This window comes from Lactuca virosa, chromosome 9 (assembly GCF_052849685.1).
Source record: "Lactuca virosa cultivar CGN04683 chromosome 9, Lactuca_virosa_CGN04683_v6, whole genome shotgun sequence".
Classification (NCBI taxonomy): Eukaryota; Viridiplantae; Streptophyta; class Magnoliopsida; order Asterales; family Asteraceae; genus Lactuca; species Lactuca virosa.
The window spans coordinates 215,959,411-215,971,997 of NC_136434.1; the positions used below are offsets into that span (position 1 = coordinate 215,959,411).

Genomic DNA, 12,587 nt, shown 5'->3' on the forward strand with positions numbered 1-12,587 from the left:
TAAGCTAAAATAAGAAGATCGCTATATTAAAAAAATATGTATCTAGGAAGAAAGTGATGAAGAAGTTCTTTGAGATAACAAAAATAAGAGAGAATTAGGGCTTGTAAGAGAGATACAAATGACTCAACCTAAAACCCCTATTTATCATTATCTATATATAGTAGCACAAGTTACCCAAATAGTCCTCTAAGTATCAGCAAAAAGACTCCATTACCCTCTAAGAAAGCTAAAATATTCATAAACGACAATTACCTTCTAAACTTTAATTCCTACACACAAACTTACCAAATTATCCCTATAATATGACAAACTTTAAAAGATAGGTTGGAATTAGGAAACTGTATATTTTTAACACCTTCCCTCAACATATACTTGGAAAGTGTTAAATTAAATTCATTTTATCACAAAGAAAGTTGTGTTGATTAGTTCCAAGTGACTTAGGTGCTGTTTGTTTTTCTGAAGTCAAAATGTCTGCAGTCTGCGGACCATATCTGCAAGCCTCTGCAACAGAAGAGGTGGACCAAACGTCTGCAGTCTGCAATAAGAAGACTGTTTGTTTTTTAACGTCTGCAGGCTGCTGAAATAAACTGAATTTTAAATAAAATGATTTTACAAACTTAAAAAGATTTCTCAACACCAAAATTTTAATAATAATAGTCATATAACATTGGAAATAAAATTCATGCAATAAAATTAGTCATACAATTGTAAAAATTTGGTTTTGCAATAACAATTTCATTTAAAACAATTCAATCTATATTGTGCATCAACTGATCAGCAATTTCATCTCGTAACTGTGTCATATATTCACGGTCTGATGCAGTACCATTTGTTGGAATCCCGTCTTCATCATCATTAAAGGTCACATTGTTATTTCGAAACGAGACATTGGGTTCATCGTATCGTGCGAAATACTCATCACTCAGTCCTTCTCTCCTTATAAAATTATGAAGCGCGAAACATGCCATGGCAATGTTTCTTTGTGTCACAAACGGGAATGGTGCCATCCTCTTCAATATAGGGAAGCGTGCTTTCAAAACACCAAAAGCACGCTCAATGACATTCCGAAGTTTTGCATGTCCATGGTTAAATTTTTCTTTATTGGTCAATGCACGTCTTTGACGAAAATCTCCAAGCCAATACCTCACATTACGATAAGGGGCCATAAATCCTCGAGTGTGTGCATACGCGACATCACAAAGATAATATTTGTCTGTAAAAAATGCAAAACACTAATCAATTTTCAAACTAAGATAAAAAAAATTAAAAAAAACAAAAAACTACCTGGTGGTGGTAACGGGGTTGATGCTTGTGGATCGGCTACTGCTTCTGATAAAATTCTAGAGTCATGCGCTACCCCTTCCCACCCGGCCACAACAAATGTAAAAATCATATTGAAGTCACAAATTGCCAATACATTTTGGTAGCAATCTCCCTTTCCCATACTTCTATATAAGTCTTGTTTCTTAGCAGGGACAACAGCATGTATCAAAGTGCCATCAAGTGCACCAACCGCTCCTTTGAAAACCCGTCGTAGCCTCCTATTATGTCCTGGAATGTTTGGATTCGGATTAAAAGAAGTTGGTACTATAACATCTTGTGCGAAAAGCATCATTTTCTCCAACACTTCATAAAAAAATTTATGAATTGTTTGCTTCGAGTGTTGAAATCTCCGCTTGGTAATCACGTAACGTTGATTATGGCCGATCATCATCAAAAACATAGCCATCTTTGCCTCAACCGATACATGTTTGCTGTCCTTTAATGAGTAATGTGCTCTAAAATGAGCACATAGTCGTACAAATGAGTCACGGGACATGCGTAATACTTCAACACATTGTAAACGATTACGATGTAATAACTCCAATGTGTATTCATGACCCGTCATTTCCGAATCATTATCCCGCAATCGTTTCACACCCCTTTTCCAAAAATAACGGATGTACAGGTACATAAGAATTACGAGAAGTAACTTTTGATCATGATCCATTATGAACCTAAAATCAACAAAGTAGAACTTTACATAAATCATATTTCAAGTAGCAAAAACAGATTAATCATATTTTAAGTAGCAAAAAAAACATTACATAAATCATATTTCAAGTAGCAAAAACACATTAGATAAAACATATTTTAAGTAGCAAAAAAAACCATTACATAAATCATATTTCAAGTAGCAAAAACACATTAGATAAAACATATTCCAAGTAGCAAAATAACAAAAAATAGTTTCAACAAAGACACAAAGACCTAACAAAATAGTTCAAACAGAGGCAAAAGGACCTAATAAATAGTTTCAACATAATAAAAATCATCGGACAATCTTTCCGTCCTTCAAAACTCCTAAGCTTGTACCCGTCATCTCAAGCCATCCTCGTAATATCTCGGGAACATCGGGCAAATGCATCAACATCTCTCTCATGTTCATGGTCCCTCCAAAAATATGATATGCAACAAAGCGTAAAGGATCTGTAGGGCCTAACTGAAGCACCTCTAATTTCTCTAAACATTGAGGAATTGTATACCCTTTAGTCAAACTTTGTAGAGCTTTTTTCATTTCAAATGCTAAATCGTCAACAGTAATAGAAGTTCCATCCGGTGAAGAAGCAGACGGTGAGGTACTAGGAGCTTTAGGAGTTGAGGGTTTAGCCCTTTTGTTGGGGTTACCGGATGGTGAAGCAGTATATGGTGAAGCAGCAGAAGGTGAAGCATCGGAAGGTGAAGCATCGGAAGGTGAAGCAGCAGAAGGTGGTGGCTCATGAAAAGGCTCACTAGCATGATGGGAAGTGTCATCACCATCATCATCTATTGCAAGAAAAGGGGTGGCGGTAATCTGAAGTGGTGGAAGACGACAAGAGGATGCTCAAACTACTGAAGATGATTGGGTTGAGTAACTCCTAAAATTACCAGTGGCACTATTTTCATCAAAAAGACGAGCACAAAGATCTGGAAAAGGCAGTGGCATTGTTTTCAACGAAGCGGCCTTCGGATGCCCCTAAACCCAAATATAACAAAAAAAATAGTATAAGAATATTTGGCAATTTCAAACGTAAATGTTTAAAAGTGTTTGTTTGAGAATTGTACATTCTTAAAATCATCCCACTCCTCGACTGTTAAGTTAAAAGTGTTTGTTTGAGAATTGTATATATTACCAGTTTTGTTTTTTAAATATACCCATCCTGTGTATTTGGCTTTCAGATTGTCATATGCATTTTTCATTTGTTTTTTACTCAAGTCAATGCCAAATTTTTCCTTAAGAACTCTTCCAAGTCTTATCCATGAATCTTTCTGCAAACTCAATCTTTTTCTACCAACACTCTCTACTTCTTCAATACAAGTATCCACTAAGCATTTTAATTGCTCATTGGTCCATTGATGTTTATCTCCCATTTCTAATAACCAATATAGCATTCACAATAAACAGTCAACAACTAACATCATTATTTCTTATTTCCAAAACCAATCAACATTCACATCATTATTTCATAATTCTAAATCAAAATAATGATTTTCAACAACAATTTTTAGCACATTCAACAACAATTTGAAACAATAATAAGTATTTTCAGCCTCCTATTTCAGCAAAAAAAAAAATCAGCCTCCTATTTCAACAATTTGAAACAATTTTTAGCATATTCAACACATTCTAACACCAATTTCAGCAAAAAAATATTACATTCAGCAACATTTATAACCATTTCAGCAAAAAAAAAACAATCAAACAACAATTTTAGCAAATAACAATTTTCATCAACATTTAACAACAAATTGAAACAATTTGAACAATTTAAAACAAATTTCAGCAACATTTAACAACAATTAACAACAAATTGAAGCACTAAAATTTTTAGCAACATTTATCAACAATTAACAACAATCCAACAATTTGAAGCAAGAATAATCCTCAATTAACAACAATTTATCAACAAATTAGTGCATTAGTGAGTTTTCCAGCAATAGTAATCCTCAATTTCATGTTGGAATTGAAAAAAAAAAAAAGAAACCGAACGAAACAAACCTTTTTCGCTGCTGGTCGCTGATAGCCTGGTCGGAGGTGTCGCCTGCTCGCCTGGACGATCGAAGGCAGCGACCGGCGGTGCTAATCGGAGGTTGGTCGACGATGGATTGAAGATGGAGTGGTCAAGGTATCGGCTGGGAAGTGTGGGATGTTTTGACGATGGAGGCGCAAGTCTGTGTGGTGAAGACCTCGCGCAGACGTTTTTATGTCTGCGCACTTCAGAAAAACAAACGCACTACAGACCTCTAGGTCTGCGCGTGGTCTGCGCCGCGCAGACAGAAGACACTACACAGATCTGCAAAGAAAAAACAAACGCCCCCTTAGTATAACGCCAGTGTATTCGGGCTAAACATTTTAGATATAGTAAATAATCTTAGCTAAAGATGTAGTAGTCGTAATGTTATATCTTGGATACAAGGAGCACTTAAACCCGACTTCGTATGATGAAGTTGTGCTTCTTCGAAGTTTCACGATCAACTCGACACAGTTATGTGTGTCATAAAAAGTAAACCAGAGATAGGTTTCTTATTAGCCTAAGTAATCTAAACAAAAGTCATAGTAATCGTAAAAGCGAGAGCGTGCCTATAAGGAACGCCTAAATCTGAATTCGTATGAGGAAGTTGTGATTTCTCGAAGCTTCAGCGCAACAGTATGGACACAAAAACCGAAAATAAAATCAGTTGATTGTTAGGCAAAACAATCTAAACGAGAGTTGAAGATTTCGTAAATACAATCTCGACGAAATAAAGACAGTCAAGAATAGAATTTATGTGAAATAGTTATGATTTTTATTCGAGTTATAGCAGTCTAAGCCATTTAAAAATATAAAATGAAAAATAAAGTGAGTTAGCTAACGGAGTCTAAATGAAAGTTGTAGTACTCGTCGATAGCTACGCACGGATATAAAGAACGTCAAAAAGGAGTTCGTATAAGAAAAGTATAATTTTAAAAAAATAATAAAAAAAATCGAGCGGGCGCGGGTAGGGCACGGCGCACAATGTTTTTAGAAAGTAAGATGCATCCCACAAATTTTTCGAAATGTGTCACAAGATGAAAAGAGCGACGTAGTTGGAGGGTGCGGCGCGCCTGTTCAGAAACTCCTATAAATAAAGCCTTCAACTCCTCATTTCATCCTCACAACTTTCCAATCCTTCTCTAGAAATTGTCTCTTCTTTAGTCCAAAAATTCCTTGAGCTTTAGAAGTTTTAGCGGGGCCATGGGTCATCGGAGAGTCCAACAAATACAAGTGTCCGACATTGGAGTTTTGCCTATGAACTTTCCGGACTTTCTGTCAAGAAAATATTTAAGTTAAGCTGCACTTATTTTATATCATGTGTAACTTATATTTATATTCATAGTCGTTATTTTGAATCTATAAATGAGATTTATTGGTGATTCCATGTCACAGTATTGATTGATCTACTTACATGAGTGATGTATAGACTAGATTTTGTGAGGTGTTTAAAGTGGAATTTCGAAACAGTATACTCGATATACCAAATGGACCCTACCTTCGATATAATCTTACCTAGTTATTACTTACTTGATAGATCTTGATGTAGACATTGGGATTAGTGGGGAATTCAGGCTTTCATTAGTCGTAATGAATATAAGATTAAGACTTCGTGATATTAGTACCTAGGTAATATCAAAAGAAAAGCTAAGGTGTTAGGCGAAGCGCTGCCCAAATCATAAGTCATCCACTTTAACAAGTGAGTGTATAGTTACTTTCATCTAACACATAGATATGAAGTATTTAGATAATTAAATCCTATATGTGCTTATTATTTTTATTAAGATATTATTTGTTATATGAATCAATATAAGATGATTTTTATTTAACTGTATATGTATTTTCGTACTTATAATATATTCGGTAGCGGTGGGCGATGAGAGATGAAAAATAATGAGGAGAGGCCATGAGTTTACTAGCGATACGCGATGTAGTCATCTAACAAAGTATATATATGACGACCACGAACTATTCTAGACAGTCGAGTGGAACATTGGCAGGTTCACAACCTATTGGTGATAAACTACATGTTCATGCGATGTACTCTATTTTCCCCATGGTTTCCTTATTGCTACAGAATCCCCGAAGCAGTGTTGTCTACCTATTGCTTACGATGATCCTTAGGACAGGTCCTTAGAGATGAATATATAAGAAAATAGGGATGGGTAATCGAGTTAATTGTTAGATGTGAAAAATGAAATTAAAAAAAAATTAATTCTATTATTGTGGGTTGAAAAACTTATGTACTCACCAGGCCTACCAGCCTGACCCATTCAGTTTCTTTGTATCATAGGTAGCAGAACAAAGGTATATGGATAGTGATGCTTAGATCTAATGAGAGATTCGAGGAGATGTAGGCCATTGGTATAATAAGATGTTGTAAGGCATGTTAAGACAAGTTTATGCTTATGTTTTGTATCAATTATGGCATCCCAAGTTTTTATATATTAATAAAAACCGTTTCTTTGGAAATGCTTTGATTAAAATATTGTTTTAGGAACAAATTCCGCAATAAAAGAATACTTTGAATTAAATAAGCATAAAGAAAAAGTTTTAAAATGGTCGTATAATTGCGGATGCCACAGTTGTTTTAGGAACAAATTCCGCAATAAAAGAATACTTAGAATGCTAAGTGATGATCGTGTGATGTGTGTCTATCGTATTTTAAGTAGTATACCTGAATTGACACAAACACTAGCTTACTTTAGGATAAGATGCCTAATTTACTGCTATATGCTAGATGATTTATATTATAGCATGCCTTAGGTTGCCTACCTAAACTGGTATTACTTGACTAGATTTAAGGTTTATTACCGACCTTGATTTGGAAACTTTATGTGTTCGGGATGCTAAACGTATAATTAATGTATTAGGAATTGCATAGAACTTTTCGAAGCGGTAAGAAGGATTATGTGTCTAAACATAAATAAAACCTTCCCTAATAAACTCATGTATCGATATAGTGAAATCCTGCTTTGGTGTTTAGATCATCATGGTTAGAATACATAGCAGATTAGGAAACGGTAACGAAAATCAACAGCCTGAACCTTGATGTGTGATTGAGCGTGCACCAGAATTCGTGCCAACAGTTGAACCAATCACAATGGCAGGAGTTCAAGCCATGATTCGAAAAATGCTAGCTGAGCAAATGGAGGAGACCAGACAACTACTCCAAGGGAATAGGAGAGATGTCACTGCACTGGTTGATGAACCAATGTTAAATGATGGACAATCCAAAGAAGGAAGCTATAATCGGACTGTAGACCACGGTGAACCGCAAAATTGATAGAAGGAACAACCCTGATGAGGTGATTGAAAGAAATAAATGCAAGTAAAAGGACTTCATGGCTTCCTAACCACCAAGTCTTTCTAGGAGCCCAACACCAGTGGATGTTATGGACTGGATCTCTGAGATGGAGATGGTATTTGAGAGCTGCGACTGTAGTAACAAACAGAAGACTTTCCTCACGGTCAAACAACTAAAGACTTGAGTGTTAAGTTGGTGGAAATTGTTGGATGGTACTATGCCAAAGGATGAAGCCATTAAGATGTCATGGGAAGACTTTCTGGAGTAACTCAAAATGAAATATTAAAACAACCCAAAAAACCAGTGATAAAATTTCATTTTTTAAATACCCAAAATACAACCAAATTAGGGGATGTTGTGTGATCACAACTGGCCCTTTCCTTTCGAACTGAAAGTACCTGAAAATGTTAAACCACAAAACCGTAAGCACAAAGCTTAGTGAATTCCCCAAAATACCACATATCATATAAATGGACCCATCCTAACATATAAATAAATGGGCCCAGCCCAGCATACAAATGATCCCAAACCAATATACATAAATGGGCCCATCCTAACATACAAATGGGCCTAGCCCAACATACATAAATGGCTCCAACCCAACATATATAAATGGGCCCAACCCAGCATACATAAATGGGCCCAGTCTAGCATACATAAATGAGCCCAACCCAACATACATAATAATGGGCCCAACCCAACATAAGCATGCAAGAGTTACAAAAACAGCTAGCATAATCTAGTGGGCCAACATTGGTACCTTCGACCCATAAATATAGTGAGAAGAATGACCTCAATATAAAGATAGACAATATGCACACTCGAACTGCCGATGCTGGAATTCCTCACAGTAACCAAATTCACAGTAAAACCCTAATCAAAATTTAGATGCTAACCTATGGCTAGAAACAACCCTACTTGAAGCAAAACCCATTTTTGCCAAGAATCAACTTCTGGAGCTACGCCATGCGTACCATTCTCTACAACCATCGTAGAGCCTTCAGATCAAAACGGGGCAAAATCAGGCTATGCCATGCGTAGCCAAAATTAAGACAACCCCAAATTTACAATCGTTTTAAAAATTTTATTTAGGATTATTTTAAAAACATATTATTTCTTTTATTGCAGAATTGGTCCCAAAAATATCCTTGGCATGATATAATCTCAAATCAAGGCATTTAAGAAGAAATGATTTTCATTGATTTATAAAACTCAAGATGTCATAACTGATAGAAGAAACATAAGCATAAATGACGACTTACAACCTCGTAATATAGTCTATAGTTCCTCAAATCTCTCATCAGATCTAGAAATCTTCATTAGTGTACCTTATTACTATTTCCTGTGATGCAAATATACTGAGAGGATTGGGGTTGGGAAACCTGGTGAGTACATAGGTTTAACCCACAATAATATTGTTAATGTGTTTAATTATCAAACATTTAACCCGATTATCCATCCTCATATTCTTATTTATTCTTCCCTAAGGGTCGTCACAGTCATCGTTGCTGACAGTACTGTTACAGGGATTTCTCTGCAATATATGTCAGTAGGTTTTCAATTCCTAAGGATCATCTTAATCATCGTTACCGACAGTACTATTACAGGGTTTTCTCTACAGTATGTGTCAGTAGGGTAGAGTACATCAAATGGGGACGAAGTCCATCACCTACAGGTTATAAACGTGCCTACGTTCCACGAGACGGTCATGAATAGTCTGGTGGTTGTCACCTGTACTCTGCTAAGTAACTATATCGTTGGTACACTAGTATCATTCCTACATCGTTGGTATACTAGTACCATTTTACATCGTTGGCACACTAGTACCATTTCTACATCGTTTGCACACTAGTACCATTTCTACATCATTGGCACGCTAATATCATTTCTAAAGTCATGACATCCTATCTTTGCCTACATCTTTCATCATACTATGGCATCTACTACTACCCTTCCTTACCCAATGTATTAAATTTATAAAATACATATACAGTATAAATCATATAATTTATCTTTGTAATATTTTATATAACACATAACATCTTTGCACATAAGCATATATAACACTCAATTATCTAAATACTTTGTTATCTATGTGTAAGATGAAAGTAACCATGCACTCACCTGACTTAGGTAGGTTGCTGGTGATCTGGGTAGAGTTTCACCTAGCACCTTAGATATTCTGTTAACGTGACCTAACTATGATTAATATAGTATTTTAGTCTAATGATCCTGGTGACTAATAATAGTCTAGACACTCACTAATCCCAATGTCTACATCAAGATCTATCAAATAAAGATCAGACAGGGAGGACTGTTGGGAGGCAGGATCATTTTGGCGTATAGCCTTTCTGAAATCTAACAACCAAGCCAACGTGAACATTCTAGACACCTCTCATGTAAGTACATCAATCAGTGTAACGACATGAAATTACTGATAAATCTTATTTATAGGTTCATAACAATGACGTATGACTATAAATATAAGGTACACTGAAAGGACGAGAATGTAGCTTAACTTACATGGATTCTTCCCAACCAAAGTCCGGAAAATTGCACTCGCAAGGCTCCTACAGGATGACCACTACTTAGTTGAATACCTCAGTAATTCTCCTAAATTTTTTATGAGAAATTAAATTGCCTCCTAATATTTCTTCCTACTAATATACCTACCCACTAAAATTATGCCATTTGTCATCAATATTCCATCTCATCTAATTTAATTTGATATTCCTATAGTGCCCTTAATGAGGTAATTGAGAAAAAAGGAAAAAAATATCACTTCAATCTTCAGTCCTTGTTCGTTTCTAAGCCCTTCTTCTCATCAACTTCAGTCGACATCCATTTCAATCGACATCTTCAATCGCCGCTACCTGGTCTTCAATCGCCACCGCCAATCGTCGCTTCCTGATCTTCAAACGGCACTGGAGCGCCGCCACCCAATCTTCTCTCAATCCTCATTCGTTTCTAATCCCTTCTTCTCATCTGTTGGATTAGGTTTCTAAGCCCATAACTATAATTGGTATGTACTTGATTTGATTGTAGCATGGTCCTTTTGGGTTGCCTTCACACTGCTAATTAGACAGGATGACTGTTGGAGAGAGAGGATGAGCTTATTATTTGGACTAATAAATTGGTGCATAAAAATGATTTATTAATATATTATAAGAATAATATTTTAATTAGAAATCATATTGTTAATAAGTATTTAAACAGAAATTAATTTGGAATTAATTTTGGGATTAAAGGAATGGATTGAAAGTGCAAGGGTTGTTATGTAAATATTCGATAGTTGAGGTTTTGGGCCATTGGATCACCGTTATTAGGGAGGTCCGAAAATTCCTAGAAGGTTCTAGAGATTTTTCGTCCAAGCCCTAAGGAAGGGGTCCATGGACTAACTTAGGCCCTAAGCTAAAGAATTAAGGTTTCCACCTTAATACCCTAGCTAGCCTCAAGTATAAATAGAGCCCCTTGGCTCTTGAATTCGGCCACCCCTCTAGAAACCCTAGAACAGCCGAATTTTTGAGCAAGTCACTCCTTTGTCCTCTCTCTCATATTCATCCTCTTTCCCTAGTGTGTTTGTGGGCCATTAAAGGTACTGCACTTGTGGTACTTGTTCTCAAGAGCAAAGGATCTTCAAGAATTGGTTGTTATTACTATATAGCAACAAAGGTATGTGATATGATCTTTGTAGATTTCGAATTATTAGATGCATATTAGGGTTTTCCTTTTTGTGTTCAATACTTGTATGTCTAATAGATAAAACATAGATCCAATCTAGGGATGCATGCACACATAGGATTGTTTGTATAAAACCCATTAGTGATATCAGAGATTTTGGTTTTGTTTTCAATTAGATTTGATACAATAGATTGAACTTGACAAATTAGGGTTTATGGCAATTAAACCCTAGGGCTTGGATTTTTCGAATTAAGGTTTCATAACCCTAAGTTCGAAATTTGATTAGGGTTTTTGGACCCTTTCTTTATTTTCGATTATTAGGGTTTGCTATCCCAAGAATTTTCAAAAAATGCCTTCCCCAAGATTAGATTTCGAAAATCTAGGGTTTTGGGTAGGTATTATCTTTTAATTGTTTAAATGGATAAATGATGATTTTGAAATATCCCTTCCCATATTTTCGAAATCTAGGGGATAAAGGGATTAGGTTAAATTATATATTTAATTTAATGGATAATCTTTATGAGATTTAATAATTTAAATTAATTGTTTAATTTTGGATAATTATTAAATCAAGGTTTATAATATTTAAGATTTTAAATAAAAAAGTATTTTTTTCCAAAATTTGAAATTAGATTAAAAACCCTAGTATTTTGAAATGTTTAAAATACACCCTTATATTATATACTCCCTCCGTCCCAATATTATTGTCCACAGACAAAAAACACACATATTAAGAAAAAGCATTAATTACCACTAACTTTATTTAATAAAATGACAGTTTTGTCCTTACTTTGCATTTAATGTTCCATTAAATGCTTAGTTGGTTAAGTAATAATGAGGGGGTATTTTGGGAAAAATGTTATTTATTTTTAGAAGTGGACTATTATTTTGGGACAAACCAAAAAGGAAAGATGGGCTATAATTTTGGGACGGTGGGAGTATATAATTAAAAGTTTAATATTATATATGTATAAGAAAAGTCATTCTTACCGTTAGTAGACCTCATTCACGAAGCTGGTCTATACGGGGTGTTTAAAGAAGCGGCCTATGAAATGACCGCCATTGGGTATCCATTTTTACCCACCGCACTCTTGACTAGTGGAGGGTCGTTAGCCGAACGGGTAGGATAGGACGTTAATTCTCTCATTAATAAGTATAATGATAAATATAAAGTAACTAAATGTTTTTATAAATTCCCAGTCTTAGTCATTTTATGAAAATGTGAATTCGATGCTAATTCATGAAATTGTACATTGCAATTTGTCAAGTCGTTATTGGAGCGTGTATGGTTAACCGACACACTAACTTGGACTAAAAAAGAGTGGAAATGGGTAGCTCGTAAATTATCATAGATCAATGGAGTGTGTGTGGTTAACCGGTACATTGATTAGGTATTAAATGATATCGAGAGTACCAAGCTAATTTGCATGGTTATTCACACCTTATTTGTGATCCTCGGTATCCGAGTCACAAACTTGAAGGGCATAATCGATATTAAACATGTCATTAAAGAGTTCAATGAATCTCAAAGATCTAGGAATTTCATTTAAAACCTAATTCATTTTAAA

At 35.3% G+C, this 12,587-nt stretch overlaps 1 protein-coding gene across 1 annotated transcript; it reads right to left on the bottom strand.

Moving 5' to 3' along the window:
• Positions 1-749: 749 nt before the first annotated feature.
• Positions 750-1,888, bottom strand: LOC145140296 (uncharacterized). The gene is made up of 2 exons (XM_079073830.1): positions 1,285-1,888; positions 750-1,213 (listed from the first exon to the last, which is right to left on the bottom strand). The coding sequence occupies exons 1-2, from the start codon at positions 1,886-1,888 to the stop codon at positions 750-752; spliced, it is 1,068 nt and encodes a 355-aa protein (XP_078929956.1).
• Positions 1,889-12,587: the final 10,699 nt, after the last annotated feature.

Excerpts from the sequence above, each read along its gene's own strand:
- LOC145140296 (XM_079073830.1), bottom strand. The coding sequence starts at position 1,888 with ATGACGGGTCATGAATACACATTGGAGTTATTACATCGTAATCGTTTA. Across the intron at positions 1,214-1,284 it reads AACCCCGTTACCACCACCAG|ACAAATATTATCTTTGTGAT; the intron begins GTAGTTTTTTGT and ends CATTTTTTACAG.